The following is a 21,021-nucleotide window of genomic DNA, read 5'->3' on the forward strand; positions in this document are numbered from 1 at the left end:
TCAGTTAATTCAGTGGTAACTATTGACAAATAACAAAAAAAACGATTTTCTGTTTAAGGGAAAGGATTGAAATTAAGACAATAAAAATCGTAATGAAACGAAACATTTTAAAGGTGTAGTAAAATGCTGTTATAAACGATAAAAAAGTTGAATAGATAATGTTAAAATTATTATTAAAAAGTAATAAAGCATATCGCTTTCTGAATTTTATAATATTTCAACAGTGACAATTCAATGGTAATGTTTGATGTTTTGATCAAAACAAAACTATACTAAGCCCACACCTGGTGGTGCACCCACTAGAAACCACTCGAGTGAAACTCGTGAACTTGACCAGTTTGTTATATCTGATTATTATGTTTATTTTTTTTTGTTAGCGTTCATTGCAGCACACGTGTCCGTTTTCTGGCCTTCCTCCCTTATTCGGTAGATATCACGTAGAACTCCGATGCACGAGTTAGGCTAATTGTAGTTCTGTAGCATTAGTTTGATTGCCATGAAAAACCATTATGTTTTCTGTTTTTTTATCTTTTTGGAATGAAATTTGATCAGCATGTTATTTGTAGTAAATTTTTGTAAATTTACATATTTTCTGGTTCATGTTTTGGGAAGAATCTTCTTTTTTGTTCTCCCCTCTTTTTCCTCCTTACTCTCTCTTCTCTCAACTCTTCATCTCATTGCCCCCGTTTCCCTTTTGGTGTGTATCTTTTCTCTCACACGTTTTTTCTCCAGAACCACCGAAACGTACTGTCCGGACGCGATCGGGCACGTCCTGGCGACGCACATCGGCAAGCGGACCCGCATCCTGGATGGGTCCTTCACGTACGTGGAGCTCATGAAGCACTATAGCTCCTCGCTCGACGATCCGGACTGGCAGAAGGAAAACCTGTTAGTATTTACCGGAGTTTTTTTTTGTTGTCTTCGGTTCCTCTGAGTTTTAGTCTGTGTCGTGTCGTGATGCACTTCTGTTTTTAGAAGAATTTTCTGATTTGGTTTAATTTTTGGTTTTTTTTCTTGATGTCAAAAATACACCATGTGAAATTGTAGCTTCCGATATTTTCTATTCACATTAGAATTTTCTGTGTACTTTTTCAGCACCTTTTTAACGTCTTCTTTTCGTTGAATTACTCAGTTTACATTTCGTGTCTAAGGACCCCAAACAGAATCCAGCTGAATCCAAAACTCAACCAGAATTGCTTAACACATTCACAATTTTGAGCTCTATCTGTTACTTGTCTGTGTTATTACGCACATAAATTTTTTTAAGGTCGAAAAATTGATAAATTACTCCCTATAAAATGTAAATTTTCAAATTTATAATGTTTTACACATTTTTGCTTACACAAAACCTGTCAGTGTCAAAACTTTGAAAATAAATAATCTTATTCTTTTTTCTACAATTAATCAGACAGTTCTACTTTGCTGACTAAAAAAATATAAATTTCTGCAAAGTTAATGGAGTTAAAGGTATTCCCGAAAGGAATAAATATTACACGTCATTGGAGGATTGGAACTCATAACTAAGCGTTATTTACAGCTTCAAGTTTAATAAGGAAAATAAATCTATATGTAAATTCAATATAGATTAAAAAAATATAAGATGCCTTCTCTGCGATTTCACTAAACTATAAACAAACGTAATACAAGAAAAAGAGTATTCTCTCATTTAGTTAATGTTGGCAATCAATAATGTCAGCAAGTTACAACACAAGCTCCTCGCTGGCAAGTGCACTTGTCCCAACACCGTGGCCGAGCCACGTTCCAGCATGATGACACTTGTGTAACAAGAGTGGTGGTGGTGTGATGTAAAAATAAAAACTAACAACGTCCATTCTAATTTCCACAAGGAAAACTATCCTCTCACTCTCAAGCACCCACTCGTTGGTGACCCTTATTTTTCTTTACACCAGTATCATGATTCATCTCTTCTCTCTGTGGTTGCACCTGGGTAGGTAACCAACAAAAGAAGATGAAACACGATTCCTCTGGACGTGTTTTATTCTGGCGAACCGGTTCCCACCTTCACTTGACCCCGTCCTTGCAGTGCTGCCAGATTTAATTATCGTTTAAATGTAGGTGAAAAGGATCGCGAGTGCCCTTTTACATATTTTGTGATTTAAAATGTTGAAAAATTTGTTTTTATTTTTAATTTTTTTATGAATTTCTATTTTAATTGGATTTAAATTTTATACTTCAAATTTTCTTCAAATGATATCTAATTGTAAAACAACCAAGAAAGCACAATATTTCTTCATGCGAGCACATTTTCCACAATGGCACAGCTGGATGCTGGCCACTGGGAAATGCTTGTGGTGTGTTCGCCTAACCAAGGGCACACGTGCAACCTTGGTCAAACCTGCCAAGCGTCTACCCTTGGTTGAATAATACAAATTCTTGCTGGGATAAGATTTAACTACGATAAACTTGCCAGCAAAAAAAGATGCACGGAAAGAAACAAAAAATGCAATTGCATAAAAAAAAATGTTTAACGATCCTGCATTCTATGAAGTTTTTTTTTTATTATTGAATCAATGGGTTCAATAAAAAACTGGTTTTGAGCACGATTAAAAAAATGTTTTCAATAACATTTTTAAGAAAAATTGTGTTTGTCTGTCAATAGAATAGTAAAGAACAGCATGAACAGAAAGAACATAAATTTTTTCTCTTCAAAACACCACAAAACATTGGGATAATTCTTTAAAATTGGACGCTCGATTTGATAATGCACTCGAAAAACCCGTATTTTTCACCAAAAAAATCACCATTTTTTAAACACTGCCGTTTTCCGTTACCTAACTGTAAAAAAAATTGGAACATGTAATTTTAAGGTTAATTTTATGAACTTTTTGAATATTTTTTTTCATAAAATTATTTTAATTAGGTCCTTTTAGGTGCTGGGACCTGGTAAAGACTGAGTCAGCTTTTGTAATTACATTTTACTTAAAGCTAAGAGTCATTACAGAGGATCTTGTGTTTTTGAATCTTCATTAACCCTTAAGGGTCATTTTTATTATTAAGTACAATAACTTTCATTTAAAAATTTCGTGTTTTTCTAACTTCCACCGTTTTTAGAGTGTAACAATGCTCTACAAAGTTGTAGAGCAAACAATCACAAAAATAAAAATAAAAATATGAGGTTTGATTACAATAACCATCACAAGTAATCGCAATTTTACGAAAACAAGTTTTGAAAAAGTTACATTTTGCGTTTCTCTTTGTTTCGTCGTTTGTGTATGTCCTGGGTGTACTTGAACGACTATGATCCACACAACTTGAAGGTTGTCAATCGATAGAATTATCGTTGATAATACTATCGTCTAACGATAACGACAATGGGGAGATTTCCGAAAAGTGTCCATGTGGTTTGTGGATGGCCCCTTTAGAGTTTTTTGAATGAAATTCTCAAATTTTCAGAAAGTACCGTATTTCCTCGAAAATACTCAAATTTTTATAATTCGCAACATGGGTATCAAACGATTTGAAATTTTGCATGTATTTTAACTGCTTTATAATTTTATGAATGGAATACTAAAATTTTCACAAAATACCGTTTTTATACTCAAACCCCGGTGGTTTGACACCAACTGTTGTCAAACGAACGGGGTCACTTTTTAGTTTGACATCCCTTTTACACGGAGTTCACACACACTACCAAACGTTTGTTTTGATAGTATGCGTGAGCGCCGTGTAAAAAGTGACAGTTCGTCACTTTTTAATTTGACTTTGACCAACCAACGGGGTACAAACTAAAAAAGTGTCAAACGAAAAAGTGACCAACCACCGGGGGTTGAGTGTACTTAAAAATACTACAATTTTTGTAATTAGAAACATGGGTATCAAACGAAGTGAAATTTTACCTGCTTTTTCATAAAAAAAACTCTTAAACAGTTAAAAAACATGCAAAACTTGGAAACGTTTGATACTCATAAAGCGAAATAAAAAAAAAATTGAGTATTTTCTCAAAAATACGGTATTTTGTGAAAACTTAAGAATTTCATTCAATAAACCCTAAAAAAGTTTTCGAATCGAATCTTTTAATACTCATACTACGAATTTCTAAAAATTGGAGTATTTTCGAAGAAATACGATGTTTTCTGAACATTTGAGTATTTCATTCAAACAACTCTAAAACAGTAAAAATGCATGCAAAATTTTGAATTGTGTGATATCCATGTTGCAAATTATAAAAATTTGAGTATTTTAAAAAAATACCGTATTTTGTGATTTTTTTTATATTTACACTTTGAAACTAACCAAATTATCAAAACATATTTACTCAGAAGAAGCTTAAAAATTCAACATCATTTGGTTGGTTTAAGTCAGTTTCAGAAATATATTAAATATAAGTAATCGTCCATTATCGTCGATAAAATTATCGCCGATAGAATTATCAGAATAACGATAACGAAACGATTGATTATCGTTATCGTCCCAACGAACCATCGTTATCGTTATCGAACCTCGACAATTTTATCGTTAACAACATTGGACAGAACCAACTTTTTTAAAATTTTGTTTTCGTAATATTGCAATTAATCGTGATGATTAGCAAACTTCTCAAGTTTCTATATCAATGTTTTGGTAATTGTCTGCTCTATAAATTTGTAAAACATTGCAATATAACAACCCTGCAATATTACAAAAAAGCACAACATTTTCAAATGAATGACATTGTTCTAAAACGAAAAATTATCCTTCTGGACTTTTGCGGATTCGAAAAGTACATGAATTTTCCCATGAAATAAGATGACCCAAATTTTTCACATTCGAGTTACGAAAAATGGCAGAATTTTTGAAACTTTTAATTTTGTTTCGATGAAAAATCCGTTTTTTCGAAAACGTAGGTTCGTGGAGAATCAATTTTCAAAAGAAAAGTGTATGGTACCAATATGAGAAACTTAGAAAATTGCCCAAGCAGGAAAAAGTTTCAGGAGTTCTTGTAGAACTGTTGCAGATAGCTACAGCAAAGCAGTTTAGACCGCGAAAGCAAGATTATTTGAAGAGTGTTAGATCCTTTCATAGTCTAAACTGGTATGCTGCAGCTATCTTGAAACGCTATTGTGTCATATTATCATAAATTTAATGAAACCCCAAGCTACGACAGTAAAAATAAAAATCAAAAATCAATATTTTTCATTTGGGCAGATTAAGATTCCGTGAAAAAAATTACATGGAGAATATTTAGATGGAATTTCTGCAGCATCTGAAGAATTCTGCAGTCAGCAAAAAAAAACTTTTTTGCAGCACATTCTCGTACATTTCTGCAATTATGTCAGATTGGTCATGTCTAACATATCCACTTGCACCTTTTTAGGTTTTTGGTCGAAAACTTTGAAAAATATTATCATCAGCCTTAATCAACCATTTAAAGCTCATTTTTAATTTTTTTTTATATATTTTAGAGGACATAAAATGCCATCTTTTCAGAAATTTCCAGAATGGGCAAAAAATCTTTGACCGAGTTATGATTTTTTGAATCAATACAGATTTTTTAAAAAAATCGAAATATCGGTCGCAAAAATTTTTCAACTTCATTTTTCGATGTAAAATCGAATTTGCAATCAAAAAGTACTTTAGTGAATTTTTGATAAAGTGCACCGTTTTCAAGTTATAACCATTTTTAGGTAACTTTTTTGAAAAAAGTCGCAGTTTTTCATTTTGTTTGCCCACTTTTGAAAAAAATATTTTTGAAACGCTGAGAAAATTCTCTATATTTTGCTTATTCGGACTTTGTTGATACGACCTTTAGTTGCTGAGATATTGCAATGCAAAGGTTAAAAAACAGGAAAATTGATGTTTTCTAAGTCTCACCCAAACAACCCACCATTTTCTAATGTCGATATCTCAGCAACTATAGGTCCGATTTACAATGTTAAAACATGAAACATTCGTGAAATTTTCCGGTCTTTTCGAAAAAAATATTTTCAAAAATTTAAATCAAGACTAACATTTCAAATGGGCGTAATATTGAATGTTTGGCCCGTTTGAAATGTTAGTCTTGATTTTAAATTTTTGAAAATACTTTTTTCGAAAAGTTCGGAAAATTTCACGAATGTTTCATATTTTGACATTCTAAATCGGACCTATAATTGCTGAGATATCGACATTAGAAAATTGTGGGTTGTTTGGGTGAGACTTAAAAAACATCAATTTTCCTGTTTTTTAACCTTTGCATTGCAATATCTCATCAACTAAGAGTCGTATCAACAAAGTTCAAAAAAGCAAAATATAGAGAATTTTCTCAGCGTTTCAAAAATATTTTTTTCAAAAGTGGGCAAACAAAATGAAAAACTGCGACTTTTTTCAAAAAAGTTACCTAAAAATGGTTATAACTTGAAAACGGTGCACTTTATCAAAAATTCACTAAAGTACTTTTTGATTGCAAATTCGATTTTACATCGAAAAATGAAGTTGAAAAATTTTTGCGACCGATATTTCGATTTTTTTTAAAAATCTGTATTGATTCAAAAAATCATAACTCGGTCAAAGATTTTTTGCCCATTCTGTAAATTTCTGAAAAGATGGCATTTTATGTCCTCTAAAAAATATCAAAAAATAAAAAAAAATAAAATAGTGTTTTTTTTGCAAATCAAGTTTTAGTGACAAAAAGTTAAATTAAAAATCACCAATTTTTTTTTACCGTGTATCATTTTTTTTCAGTGTAGTCCATATCCATACCTACAACTTTGTCGAAGACACCAAATCGATCCAAAAATTCCTTCAAAAGATATAGATTTTTGAATTTTTACATATCATTTTTGTATGGACAGCTGCTAAATTTGTATGGAAAATTATATGGACAAACCAATGATGCAAAATGGCTTCTTTTGGGCATACCGAAGGCACCAAAAAAGTTTCAGCCGGATTAAAAAATACAAAAAAAAAATCGAATGACCAAAATCTCACAGAATTGCTCACCTTTCTTTTGCGTCTAAGACAGCTTAAATCGGATGAAATGGCGCGGAGATATGATTTTTTGAAAAAAGTGGTTTTTGCGAAAAATGACGAAAATTGCCATTTTTCGAACCACCCTAGCAAGATGTAGGTCACCCTAATGGCCAAAAAAAAAATACGGGTCTAATTATTTTGGCCGAGGAACCCTTATAAAAAATATGAGCCCGATTGGAGAACTTTTTTTTTCGGTTTAGGCTCTTTTCAAATGGAATTGCTGTATAGAAATGGTCACTCATGGCCACTATTTTTAAAAATCGAAAAACTGCAAATATTTCACTAAAATGCAACTTTCGGTGGCTTTATCTTGAAAACGGAGCCCTTTATCCAAAAATCTGTAAAAAACTTACTGTTTCTTTAATTTTGCATTAAAAAATAATGTCAAATTTGTTTTTGCATAAAACTTCGATTTTTTTTCCAACAATCACTATTTTTTCAAAAATTCATAACTTGGCGGCCGATTTTTTGACCATGTTTCTCTATGGCTCAATAGTTGCGGATTTTTGTCCCCTAAAACATATCAAAAAATCTCGAAAATCAAAAAAATACGTATTTTGGGAAATTGAGTATTAGTGAAAAAAAAGATGATGAAAAAATCTGCAAAATTTTTTTCCGTGTACCTATTTTTTTCTCAAAAGTCCTCAACAATACCTACAACTTTGCCCAAGACACCAAATTGATCAGAAAATTCACTCAAAAGTTACAGCTGTTTGAATATTTACATACCATTTTTGTATGGACAGCTGCCAAAATTGTATGGAGACTTGTATGGGTGAACCAATGACACAAAATAGCTTATTTGGTTATAGGGAAGGCCCCCACAAAGTTTGAGCCAAATAAAAAAAATACAAATAAAATCCATTTCCGGTTTTGGTAGAGAATTGCTCAGATGTAAAAAAAGGTTTGGATTGCCTCACCGTTTCAAGCCTTTGGACACCTAGTTTTAAGTAGGAATCTTGCAAAAGAAACCGCCAAGGCCTTGCTGTAAAGCGAAATGCAATAATCTAATGTATTTGTTAATTTGAAATATCTATGATTTCTACAACTGATATCGATGGGAAATTAAACAAGTTACAAAAAAGAGAAATTATTCCAGTGTCCAATTAAACAAGTTACAAAAAAGAGAAATTATTCCAGTGTCCATTTGCCACCCTTGAGTGGATTGCCGAGTGCGGTGTTGCCTCTAAATTATGCATTCGAGCTGGCACCAGGAAGGGCTGCTCTCCACGTACCCTGATTCTTTTTCCTTCTTGTGACTCCATATAACTCACCACAACACCCCCGCCAACGCTGCCGGATAGCACCCGGCACACCTTCCGGGCACCGGAAGGCCACTGGTGGGGAAAATTCAAACGTTTCCCCAGCAACACAACACTTGTGGCAATGGCTGCCGGCGTTGGGTTTAAACTAAATTAGTGTGGAAAGTTCTCTGCTCATGTGTGAGAATTTGATTTTTGCTGAAAATGTAAATTACAGCTTCAAGGGTTAAGCCTTTGGGTGGAACTATCGGACCTTCGTCATCTGCATGCAGAAATGTTGGCCTTTCCCAAGAAGCAGCTTCGCTTTGAGGGTGATTATCTCTGGCAAGTGTAGTTAATGAAAGGCATCAGCAAAACCTTCGGTATGGAAACTGGCAGATTAACTTCATTATAAATTCTACGGTACGCCTTTGTCCAGCTAGATGGTCGAAACTTTACAGCGATAACCTTTTCACCAAAGTACAAACTAATGACCGGAAGGGGGCCATAAACCGATTTGGGAATTTAGATGGCAAATAACTTTGGTTATTTTTCAGAAAAAAAGTAGGGAACGGACGTTAATGTCAAGGTTGCGATGTTAGTTTGCATCTGTTTGTAATGATCGATTGAAGAAATGATCAATGTTTACGAAAAGTTTTGATATCACATTCTAGGAAATTGCAGAAATCGGACACTTCTTCAAATCCTATTACAATGTAAACAACGAGTAGCAACTCTTTTTTTTATAATTTCCAACAAAATAAATTAATCGATGTAATTTTACAGTCTATCAATTGTGCAACATCTTGTACACGTTACAGTTCACACACGGATGTATTTGGGTCGGAATAATATGAATCACTTCACCACTATTCACGTGCCTGATAAGAAATCTATAACAACGTGAACAAAAACGTGAATCAGAATGAGCGTGCAATCATCAACCTTTGAGTAGGGTAGAGTAGTCATCAATGAGACTCGGGGAACAATGATAAAATGGCTCTCACAAGTCGTAGTTTCAACCAATCAGGCTCATATTTGGGAGAAAGGTGTGTCTACTGGATACACTTCTGCCATAATAGTGGCTTTGGTTGTGGACGCTCCCTTGCAAAGTTATTCATAAATGTTTGATTTTGGGGTGTAAAAGTAAATTATGACTGAAAATTACTTTTTCGCTCATAGGCTGCCAATAACACAAAAACTAATATTTCTCCAAATTTCTTTCGTCATTTCATAGGGCATGAGTTGGGCTACAATGGCCTTTCATTAGATTTGACCAAAATTAAGAATATACCCAGAATCCAGGGCTGTCTCATTGTTCCCCACTCTTTTCAGCCCATGGGTAACAATGAGACACTTTAATTTTTCTTCATTAAACTTTTCAAAATCTAGGGAAATCTTTCAAAATATGAATTGGAAGTGATTTTTGGCATATTTATTGAGTTTTGACTTCATTTAGCCAAAAATATAAAGTTATTTGTTATAAATAAATGGATTTTACTAAATTTATTTACTTTTTAGTATAACTTTTGTTAATTAAAGTTTCAAGTTGGCAAAATTGCTTTAAAATGTTCAAGGTAAGTCACCTGCAATGGAACAATACAAAAACATGATGTTTTACTAGAAAAGTATTGATTTTCGTAGAGTGTCTCATTGTTCCCCACCTGTCTCATTGTTCCTGCCAAGTGCGTCTACAATGAGACAGTTGGATAGCTCTGGCTGTAGAGGTCGGATCGATCTCATATTTTGATCAATGTTAGAACACATTAAAAGAAAGAAAATGCAACAAAAAGCTCATTAAAACATGCTGATGAAAAAAATACAAAAATCGTTGAAAGTTGAAAACCAAAAGTGTCTCATTGATGACTACCCTACCCTACATTTACACACTTGTTTTTCAATGGTATTTTTGCTATTTTTGTCTGCATAACCCTTTCAGAATCAAATCAACATCATCACGTAACTAAAAGACATAAATATTGTTTACAGAACGAGAGTTCAGATCTCAGTTCCAGGAACTGTTGCATTTATTCAGCGACCAATTACGCAGCAATTTAAAAATCATTTTGCAAAGATTCCTTACCTCTGTTTGTTTACCAGCCTCATAAACCAGTAATCACCAATTGTGACCGATATTGGGAACTGTCCCGTTCCGGTCCGATCTGGTCACAAACGGTGGGGTAGGGAAACCCCAACCCTTCAACAACAACAACCCAACTTAAGTGTTTAAAGTTGTCAGCAAAATCTAGCCATTTCTGGTCTGCGAACTGTGACCACCACCAACAGCTCACGTCTCGGTGGGTGGTGATTAGATTTAAGTGGCGGAGGAGGGTTGTATAATTTGATGCGGAATGGCTTCCGAAATAACATCCGGATGAATCAGCACAAATTGTGCTGCAAAGTGACGTGACAACTTTTGATTGGAATGAATAACGTTAATTTTAAGTGTCGGACAGGTTCAACGCTTTATCAAATAGAAATTTAAATTATCATTTCCTTTTCCTCAAATTCCTTGTCAGACCGCAAACCTCTTAGTTGAAACCCCCCTATCAAGACCGACTCAAACTAATCGCACCCACAATTTCCACTCTCTTCCAGATATGAGCGACTGTTGCGTCGTGCCAAGACCGAGGACCTGTCGGAGGTGTCCGGCATCGGGTGTCTGTACCAGAGTGGCGTGGACCGGCTGGGGCGACCCGTGATCGTGTTCTGTGGCAAATGGTTCCCCGCCCATAATATCGATCTGGAGAAGGTACTTTTACATGATTTTCCTGTTTAAATTTTATCATCAAACAAATTTTCCTCATATTTCCAGGCCCTGCTCTACCTGATATACCTGCTCGATCCGATCGTGAAGGGAGACTACGTGATCGCCTATTTCCACACCCTCACCGGCTCCAACAACTATCCCTCGCTGCAGTGGCTGAAGGACGTGTACAGCATACTGCCGTACAAGTAAGTGCAGAAGACATTGTTGTAATAATTGCGATACCGACTCCGACTCTACGAAAATACCGACTCCAACTCCAACTACAACTCAAATGCAAAATTGCTGAAATTGAAAGAATTTCCGATCCCGGCTTCTGAAGATTCTCCTTCAGTGTCTAAAAATGACAGCTATGGGTCATTCTCCGCCAACTCACACAGCAGTTTCTCCAAATTCCCCTTCAGTTTGCTTGAAACTTTTTTATTAAAGAGTAATTTTGGTCCCAAATCACGAGTTGCAATCAGTTGCGTATTGAAATTACAAAAATTTGGTACCCGAAAAAGTAAAGGCCATCGCTAAAGTTTTAAGGTTATGGCAATTTTATTGGAAAAAGTTGATTTTTTCTAGTTTTTGTCATTTTCCTGTTTTCTTTGAACACAGTTTTTATTTTCAAAAAATCGTATCTCGGGAACCTGACACTTATGAGCAGTTCTCTTAGATTTCGGTCATTTGATTTTTTTTTGTATTTTTTAATCCGACTGAAACTATTTTGGTGCCTTCGGTATGCCCAAAGAAAACATTTTGCATCATTAGTTTGTTAATATAATTTTCCATACAAATTCGGAAGCTGTCCATATAAAAATGATATGTGAAAATTAAAAAATCTGTATCTTTTGAAGGAATTTTTTGATCGTTTTGGTGTTTTCGGCAAAGTTGTAGGTATGGATAAGGGCTACGTGATACACGGTAAAAAAATTGGTAATTTTTAATTTTACTTCTTGTCACTTAAACTTGATTTGCAAAAACACAATTTTTATTTTTTTATTTTTTGATATGTTTAAGAGGACATAAAATGCCAACTTTTCAGAAATTTCCAGGTTGTTTAAAAATCATTGAACGAGTTATGAATTTTAAATCAATACTGATTTTTCAAAAATCGAAATTTTGGTCGCAAAAAATTCAACTTCATTTTTCGATGTAAAATCAAATTTGCAATCATAAAGTACTTCAGTGAATTTTTGATAAAGTGCACCGTTTTCAAGTTATAACCATTTTTAAGTGACTTTTTTCAAAATAGTCGCAGTTTTTAATTTTTTTAAATAAGTGCACATGTTTGCACACTTTTGAAAAAAATATTTTTGAAAAGCTGCGAAAATTCTCTATATTTTGCTTCTTCGGACTTTGTTTATACAGTATGTAAAAAAAGTATTTACACCCCTTGAGCACTATGCACATTTTGTGATGAAACATGTAAAGAATTTAAAGTTTGACAGGAACCTAGTACTACGTTTTGTTCAGAAACTCATGCCAAACATTTTGCTACAAAAAGCTCATGAAAAGATGATTTCTATAAAAAGTTATATAACAAATACTATTACGAAACTAAAAAGGTGCAAAAAAGTTTGTACACCTTTCGAAAAATTAACATAAATAATGTTATTTGTTGACAAATCACCATAAATCCAGTCTCCTAACTCCAAATAGGCATCCTTGACTGATTAAAAATGATTTGGATTGAATATAAAGTTTACTAACTACTTAGTATAAAAGTTTATATAACTCTTGAAATTCTATATAAAACTTATCTAAACTTAATTTTGCAAACTTTTAATTCAACTAAATGTCAATATATTACCATAGAATTGCTAAATAAATATTTTGGAGTGGGTATAACACCGTTTTGGGGGTATTTGTATCGATAGAATAGATTTTTCGTTGGAATTTCGTACCAACCCGGAATTACGTCGTCGGAAAATCCGCCGGCATTCGAACCGGTCCATAATTCTTAAGTCAACCTATGTGGCATCGGAAAGGGCATAAAATTTCCGATCTTTTGATACCCATACATCTAGGTTTTCTATAAAACCCACGTTATACCCACTCCAAAATGTTTATTTAGCAATTATATGGTAATATATTGACATTTAGTTGAATTAAAAGTTTGCAAAATTAAGTTTAGATAAGTTTTATATAGAATTTCCAGAGTTATATAAACTTTTATACTAAGTTGTTAGTAAACTTTATATTCAATCCAAATTATTTTATAAATCAGTCAAGGATGCCTATTTGAAGTTGGGAGACTGGATTTATGGTGATTTGTCAACAAATAACATTATTTATGTTAATTTTTCGAAAGGTGTACAAACTTTTTTTGCACCTTTTTTAGTTTCGTAATAGTATTTGTTATATAACTTTTTATAGAAATCATCTTTTCATGAGCTTTTTGTAGCAAAATGTCTGGCATGAGTTTCTGAACAAAACGTAGTACTAGGTTTCTGTCAACATTAAATTGTTTAGATGTTTCATCACAATATGTGCATAGTGCCCAAGGGGTGTAAATACTTTTTATACATACTGTACGACCCTTAGTTGCTGAGATATTGCAATGCAAAGGTTTAAAAACAGGAAAATTTATGTTTTCTAAGTCTCACCCAAACAACCCACCATTTTTTAATGTCGATATCTCAGCAACTAATGGTCCGATTTTCAATGTTAATGTATGAAACATTTGTGAAATTTGCCGATCTTTTCGAAAACAATATTTTCAAAATTTTTAAACCAAGACTAACATTTTAAATGGGCGTAATATTGAATGTTTGGCCCTTTTGAAATGTTAGTCTTGATTTGAAAATTTTGAAAATATTGTTTTCGAAAAGATCGGAAAATTTCAAAAATGTTTCATACATTAACATTGAAAATCGGACTATTAGCACATCGGTAGAACTTGAGATTCAAAAAGAGGGATTTATACAGTGCTGCCTCTAGCGGTGGAGAGCTCCAACTTTTATAACAGATTTTATAATAGATTTAACCGTGGGGTTGATCAACAGCACGATTTTTTCTCCAGCCTGAGCAAATAACTCGAAACACAACTTTAGAACCCCTTGACTGATAGAAACTGGCATAAACTGTTATACACATAAAAGAAAACAACATCGTAGCTGGCCATGCAAAAAAACAATTTTCTAATGTTTACAAATTTCCGTCCATCTTCAGGAACCATTTTCGTTCATATTCCATTGCGTCCTAAAAGAAACGGATTTCCATAAAAAAATCTGATGAAAAATGTTTAGTGTGAACATCACTTGATCGAGAACCAGAGAAGTGCCATCTGAATGGATTATTTTCCGGTGGTTGGGGATAGTTGGATTTGTTACGAGCTTTTTTTTTATGAATCTTGTACAAAGAAGACATAAGTTGAACTGAAATAAACATTACGCTTGAAAGGTACGGTAGTTATTTGAAAACAAGTGGTTCAATGAAGCAATTTTAAATGTGCCTCCAAGTGATCACTTCTGTTGTCTTAGTTGATGTCACCAGGCCAAGTTTTTTTAACTTTCAATCTGTACTCTTGTTAAGTGGGTTGTTTATGGAAGACGCAAAACGCAAAACGCTTAACATTGCGTGTGATGGCCAGTTTAACGGAAACACATTTTCACTCAATTTTAAGTTGATAAAAAGGTGCAAATCGTAATGAGCTTATTTGTTTTGATTCGTTGCCACGAATGTCAGTCTAACTGGTATACATTTTCTTTTATGAGATCGTAGTGTGCTGAGAAATCATCCAGGACAAATTTATCGTAGAACACTAATGAACTGATTTCTCGTCACACTTTTTGAGCAGAAATTTGTTCAGAGTTCCACGGATGTGCTATTAGTTGCTGAAAATTTGAAAAATTGTGCGTTGTTTGGGTGAGACTTAGAAAACATAAATTTTCCTGTTTTTAAACCTTTGCATTGCAATATCTCAGCAACTAAGGGTCGTATAAACAAAGTCCGAAGAAGCAAAATATAGAGAATTTTCTCAGCTTTTCAAAAGTATTTTTTCAAAGGTGTGCAAACATGTGCACTTATTTAAAAAAATTAAAAACTGCGACTGTTTTCAAAAAAGTCACCTAAATATGGACTTTACTTGAAAACGGTGCACTTTATCAAAATTTTACTACAGTACTTTTTGATTGCAAATTTGATTTTACATCGAAAAATGAAGTTAAAAAATTTTTGCGACCAATTTTTCGATTTTTTAAAAAATCAGTTTTGATAAAAAAAATCATAACTCGCTCAAAGATTTTTTGCACAACCTGGAAATTTCTGAAAAGTTGGCATTTTATGTCCTCTAAAACATATCAAAAAATAAAAAAAAAATAAAAAAGGCGTTTTTTTGCAAATCAAATTTTAGTGGTAAAAAGTTAAATAAAAAATCACCAAATTTTTTTTACCGTGCATCATATTTTTCCAGTGTAGTCCGTATCCATACTTTCAACTTTGCCCAAGACACCAAATCGATCAAAAAATTGCTTCAAAAGATACAGATTTTTGAATTTTCATACATAATTTTTTTATGGCCAGCTGCCAAATTTGTATGGAAAATTATATGGACAAACTAATGATGCAAAATGGCTTCTTTGGGCATACCGAAGGCACCAAAAAAGTTTCAGTCGGATTAAAAAATACAAAAATTAAAATTAAAGAAAAAATACCGATTTCGTGGAGAATTGCTCATCTACACCCGACATGTCATTTGATAGGTGATCGAAAAAATTTCCAAACGAGTCTAATTGATGAATAATGATAACCAGGTCAGGTTATTCAATTTTCCCGAACAAGATACATTGTCTAATAACCTGTTTGAAGTCATTATTTGTATTCGAGTGTCATTTTAGTTTCATTTGACCCAATGTTTTTCAAACAATTGGCATTTTAAAGTCCCAAGATATGGATTTTGGAGATTGAAAATGTTTACAATAATTTCATTTTCCAAGAAAAAAAAAACTTAAAAAAATTGATTAAAAAATCATTTGAATTTTTGGTGTTTGGTATCGTTAAAAGTTTTTTTTGCAATTTTTTTTTGTTCTCGTAAAATCTTACATTTTTTTTTGAAAACTAGTGGTTGCAAAACAACTAAACAAGTGTAAAATGCATTAAAAAAAACTTTTGCTTTAAAATGTTGAGACTATGGCATGTTTTTTAATTTATTTTTATTTTTGGCCCTCCCCTCGACCTCGGCTAGAGCCGAGGGATAAAAACTTTGAAAAATATTTGCATTTGGCCTTATCATCAAATAAGAATGCTTCGACCTCATTTTAGTCATATTTGAATGGTAGATTGCCTTAAAGTTACCAAATGCATTTTCTCAATATTTTATCGTCGCCATTTTGGCCTCTATCTTGGATTTAAAAAAATCTTAATCCCTTTAAAGTAGTTAAAGAGTCACACTGAAACTCGGCAATCAAAAATAAGACATCGAAAAATAAATTCGTGGTTCGTTTATCAGGGGTTCGGATAATCGAGTCTGGATTGTGCTAAAGATACCAAATCGATCAGAAAATTCATGCTCATGCTGCAATCGGTCTCTCTGAGCCATTCGATGTACTACCCGATCTAAGAGAGGGAGAGCAAAAAGAGAGTATTCAGTAGCGATTGGTGTGGAAGTGACAAACGGTAGGAAACGGTTAGAGCAGATTTTCGTCACGTTCGAATTGTGATCGCGAGTGAATGAGTCTTTTTGGGGCAATCAGGACCCTTGACTTACTGGAGTGTTGATTATTTTGGACTTGTTCGATTTTTTAGTGTTTATTCTAATATGTCTTATTCAAAACATCCTGCAAACTGAGATAAAACATTGCACACATACATGTGTTTCCTTGTTTGCTTATATTTTCCAAAAGATATTCTAAAAGAATTTTAATTCATAATTTTCTCTCACTATACTCTATTGCAGATACAAGAAAAACCTGAAGGCATTCTACATCGTCCACCCCACCTTCTGGACCAAAATGATGACCTGGTGGTTCACGACGTTCATGGCGCCGGCCATCAAGACGAAGGTCCACTCGCTACCCGGCGTCGAGCATCTCTACTCGGCCATCGCCAAGGACCAGCTCGAGATTCCCGCCTACATCACCGAGTACGATATGGCGGTAAGAAGGCTCTTCTTTTATTGTCTGCAACATTTCGCGCAACACTAAGCAACTCTTTTTGTTCATTTTAGACGAACGGCATTCACTACTTCCAACCCGTCACCAACACGTCGTCGCCGGCGTCCTAAGAGAAGTCCTCCGCTGGCAATCCCGGGCTGTCCGTAACAGCCGACACTCCTCCCCTATACATTCGTTTACACTCGGAAAATTTCCTCCTCCCAAATCGATCGTGATAGGTGTTCATTGCATTACGTTCAACCTCTCGTCCCATCAAGCTGCAAAAAATTACACTCATTCTTCGTCGCAACAAAATTCTAAACGTTTCGACGTTTTTCTTCATCGTAGTGTGTAATGTTATAACAAAAACAATGATGAAACTTTACTGTTCTAAACGAAACAAGATGAAAACCTTTTGCTTCCTTTCCACCGTTGAGAAAAAAAACAACAGAAATACACACAACCTAACAAAGAGAATCGGTAATCTAATAACAAACTGCAAGAAGTATAATGAAAACAAAAAAGAATCACGTCTAAACTTATTTAAACTGAGGTGAGAAAAAAAAGAGAGCGCAAGGAGAGTATATATAAGGTAAGTAAAAAACATTAACATAGTGAAAGTCGGCGCGCGAAAGGTGGAAGAAGTTCGAGGGAGAAGTTATGTTAGCTAAACAAAACAAACGTTTTATCGAGACTTAAACAAGTTACAACAAGTACATATATACAAAACAAATGAAAACATTTAAAAGAGTACTAGTTGCTAGAATGCGAAACAGGTTGATAAGGAGTGGGAAAACACGGAAAAATTGGGGCGAAATTCTACGAAAATGTGTTTTTTTTACTGAAACGATCGAATCTAAAATAAACAAAGACGTGACTTGTGTTTAAACTTTTGACTGTTGGCTAACGTTGACAGCCTGTACCACCAATCAATTGACAGTCCAGAGAAGCCAACTGCTCGATAATCATGATTGACTGTTTACAAATTTATACCAACTGACAGTTCTATACTGTCATTAGGTTGACAGTAAACTATTGTCATTTTTTTGATTGTCAACTATTGTCATTCTTGGCAGTGAACTACTGTCATTCTGTTGACAGTCAACTATTGTCATCAAGATTGTCATTCTTGACAGTGATTTTCTTGACAGTGAACTATTGTCATTTTGTTGACAGTCAACCATTGTCAATCTTGACAGAGAACTACTGTTATTCTTTTGAAGTCAACTATTGTCATTCTGATGTCAGTAAATTATTGTCATTCTGTTCAACTATTGCCATTCTTGGCAATGAACTGTTTTCATTCTAGTGACAGTCAGCCATTGTAATTCTGTTGACAGTCAATTATTGTCATTATTGACAGTGAACTATTGTCATTCTGTTGACAGTCAACTATTGTCATTCTGATGTCAGTAATTTATTGTCATTCTTGACAGTGAACTATTGTCATTCTGTTGACAATCAATTATTGTCATTCTGTTGACGATTTACTGCTTTCAATCTATTGACTGTCAATTTCTTGATATTTCGGAAATGACGGTTGAACTGTCAGTAAAATCAGGAAAACATTAAAGAATGCATTTTCGTACAGATTTGCTCTCGTGAAGGCAAACGGACGAGTATTACAAAGAAGTAGCCAGCAAAATAAAAACTTTAACTGAAAGCGAGTCAGAGTAGTGTGTTATTTAGAGCAAAAGACGAACCCCAATCGAAATATTCAGCAAACATTCAATACAAACACAGCAAAACCAACAGATGCAAAACAAAGAGAAGAAAATCATAGATATTTTTGCTGCTATGCGGCTTTTTGTAGAACAGGAAGAAGAAACTTAACCCTAGTCGAATCAGAAACAAAATATAAACAACAGACACCACCCTCACAGCTTTCCCAGCGCTTATGAAACAAACAAAAAAAAGTAACATCAAAATATGAGAAACCAAATAAACAAAAGTATGTCCTAGACAAATCCGATGCAGAGAGCACGATGTCCCCCGAAAGTGGAGGAGCCCAAACGTTTGCGAAGAATTCAACTTTAAACAAGCAAGTCGTGTACCGTTTAAAACAAAACAAAAATCACTAAAATTACGAAGCAATTTCTTGAAAAGAAGCCATTTTTAGACGAAGCCATTCAGTAAGTTTGTTGTTAAAGCTGTAGGCGCAGTGCAGAGTGACGTAAGCGGGATGCGGAGAATCGTTGAATTATGTAGAGTTGAGTGAAAAATATAATCAAAAATTGCGATAATTGTTTCTGTTACAAACACAACACTAAAAAAAGAACTTGTATAACAAAACACATAGTTACAGTTTTGTTCTTTAGGGTATGTTCTGAAATCGAGTGTTGTTCGATATCTAAATGACTACATCTTAAGCGTACTTTAGCGAACCCCTTTTTCCAAAAGGCAAGGCAGGGGACTCTACTCCTAGCGAAACAAAAAAACCCAATTCGTCTTTCTGGAGCCAGTCGATTCTGTTTGGGTAAGATTTTTCTAGATGTGTGCAGCAAGTCGTGCAAAACTTTAACGAACCGAAATTCTAACTTCTCAATGCATATTTTCTTGTTACTCAAAACAATACGATACAAAGTTGCAGAAAATTCTCCTTGAAAAACATTAACTAGCATCTACGTGTGTTATCTTGAAAAGACTCGTTTAACTTTTAGTGGAGATTATTCGTTAACTGTAAGCAAAGCATATTTTACTTGTTTTAATCAAGCAAATCTATACAAAACTAATCATTCACACTTTTAAACCAACTAAAATGGGATAACACAAAGAAGAAGATAACTTTACACTTGGAAGAGCATACACCACCAAATGGAGGTGTGCAAACAATACAATTCATAAAGAAAAACAAACACACATACCGTTGTAAACTATTGTTAAACAATTACGTTAGCGAGATGCCAAGCCAAGAAGAAGATTTAGGTAGTGGACATTAAACAAGGCAGGAAAAATGCATGATAACACACACACACTTAGGCACAGCGGCAAAATGTGAAAGTATTTAAGTTTTTAATAGAGGTTTAATTTATTTCGATGCGCAGAACAAAAATAATGAAAACAGACAAACAGAAAAAAAAACATTAAAACTTGTTGGTACATTTTTTGAAACGAAGCAAAGTGCTGTGTTGTTTGTTGAAATCCGAAAATCCGAAAGCCAACAAAAGTCCTGGGTCTTTGGCTTCATCCATAAAGTATGTCAAGGTAGAATCAGCCAAAATTTTCCCCTCCCCCTCCCCCCTTTGTCACGCATTTCCTATACTTGAGCAGTTCTCTCAGATTTCGGTCATTCGAATTTTTTTTGTATTTTTTAATCCGACTGAAACTTTTTTGGTGCCTTCGGTATGCCCAAAGAAGCCATTTTGCATCATTAGTTTGTCCATATAATTTTCCATACAAATTTGGCAGCTGGCCATACAAAAATGATGTATGAAAATTCAAAAATCTGTTTTGAAGGAATTTTTTGATCGATTTGGTGTCTTCGGCAAAGTTGTAGGTATGGATATGGACTACACTGAAAAAAATGATACACGGAAAAAAAATTGGTGATTTTTTTTATTTAACTATTTATCACTAAAACTTGATTTGCAAAAAAAACACTATTTTTAATTTTTTTTTATATGTTTTAGAGGACATCAAATGCCAACTTTTCAGAAATTTTCTGGTTGTGCAAAAAATCTTTGAGCGAGTTATGAATTTTTGAATCAATTCTGATTTTTTCAAAAAATCGAAATAATGGTCGCAAAAATTTTCCAACTTTATTTTTCGATTTAAAATCAAATTTGCAATCAAAAAGTACTCGAATGAAAATTTGGTGGATCGAAGTAGCTCGCGTAACAGGAAGGTCGAAAAAATTTTTGCTCGCGTCAATTTAGCTGAAAAAAGATTTTTCAGTAAAAATCTAAAAAAGATTTTGAAATTCAAAGTTGTCGGTTCCGTTTCGTGGTCCCTCGCGTACAGTTAATTCTCCCAGGAAGAGGAGGAGTGC

The 21,021-nt window shown here is 33.9% G+C and overlaps 1 protein-coding gene across 12 annotated transcripts in view; it reads left to right on the forward strand.

The window, feature by feature from the left end:
• LOC6037623 (protein GDAP2 homolog) overlaps positions 1 to 20,148 on the forward strand; it is a 145,264-nt gene extending 125,116 nt beyond the window's left edge. For 8 of the 12 annotated variants that reach the window (XM_038266447.1, XM_038266448.1, XM_038266443.1 and 5 more), the window contains 5 exons: positions 733 to 888; positions 10,788 to 10,941; positions 11,005 to 11,144; positions 16,838 to 17,036; positions 17,108 to 20,148. In XM_038266447.1, the coding sequence (XP_038122375.1) occupies positions 733 to 888; positions 10,788 to 10,941; positions 11,005 to 11,144; positions 16,838 to 17,036; positions 17,108 to 17,164 (706 nt within the window). In that variant the 3' untranslated portion in view covers positions 17,165 to 20,148. The remainder of the gene's footprint in view (positions 1 to 732; positions 889 to 10,787; positions 10,942 to 11,004; positions 11,145 to 16,837; positions 17,037 to 17,107) is intronic. The other 4 variants (XM_038266449.1, XM_038266450.1, XM_038266453.1 and 1 more) reach the window with 1 other exon arrangement.
• Positions 20,149 to 21,021: the final 873 nt, after the last annotated feature.

Source organism: Culex quinquefasciatus, chromosome 3, assembly GCF_015732765.1.
Source record: "Culex quinquefasciatus strain JHB chromosome 3, VPISU_Cqui_1.0_pri_paternal, whole genome shotgun sequence".
Lineage (NCBI taxonomy): Eukaryota > Metazoa > Arthropoda > Insecta > Diptera > Culicidae > Culex > Culex quinquefasciatus.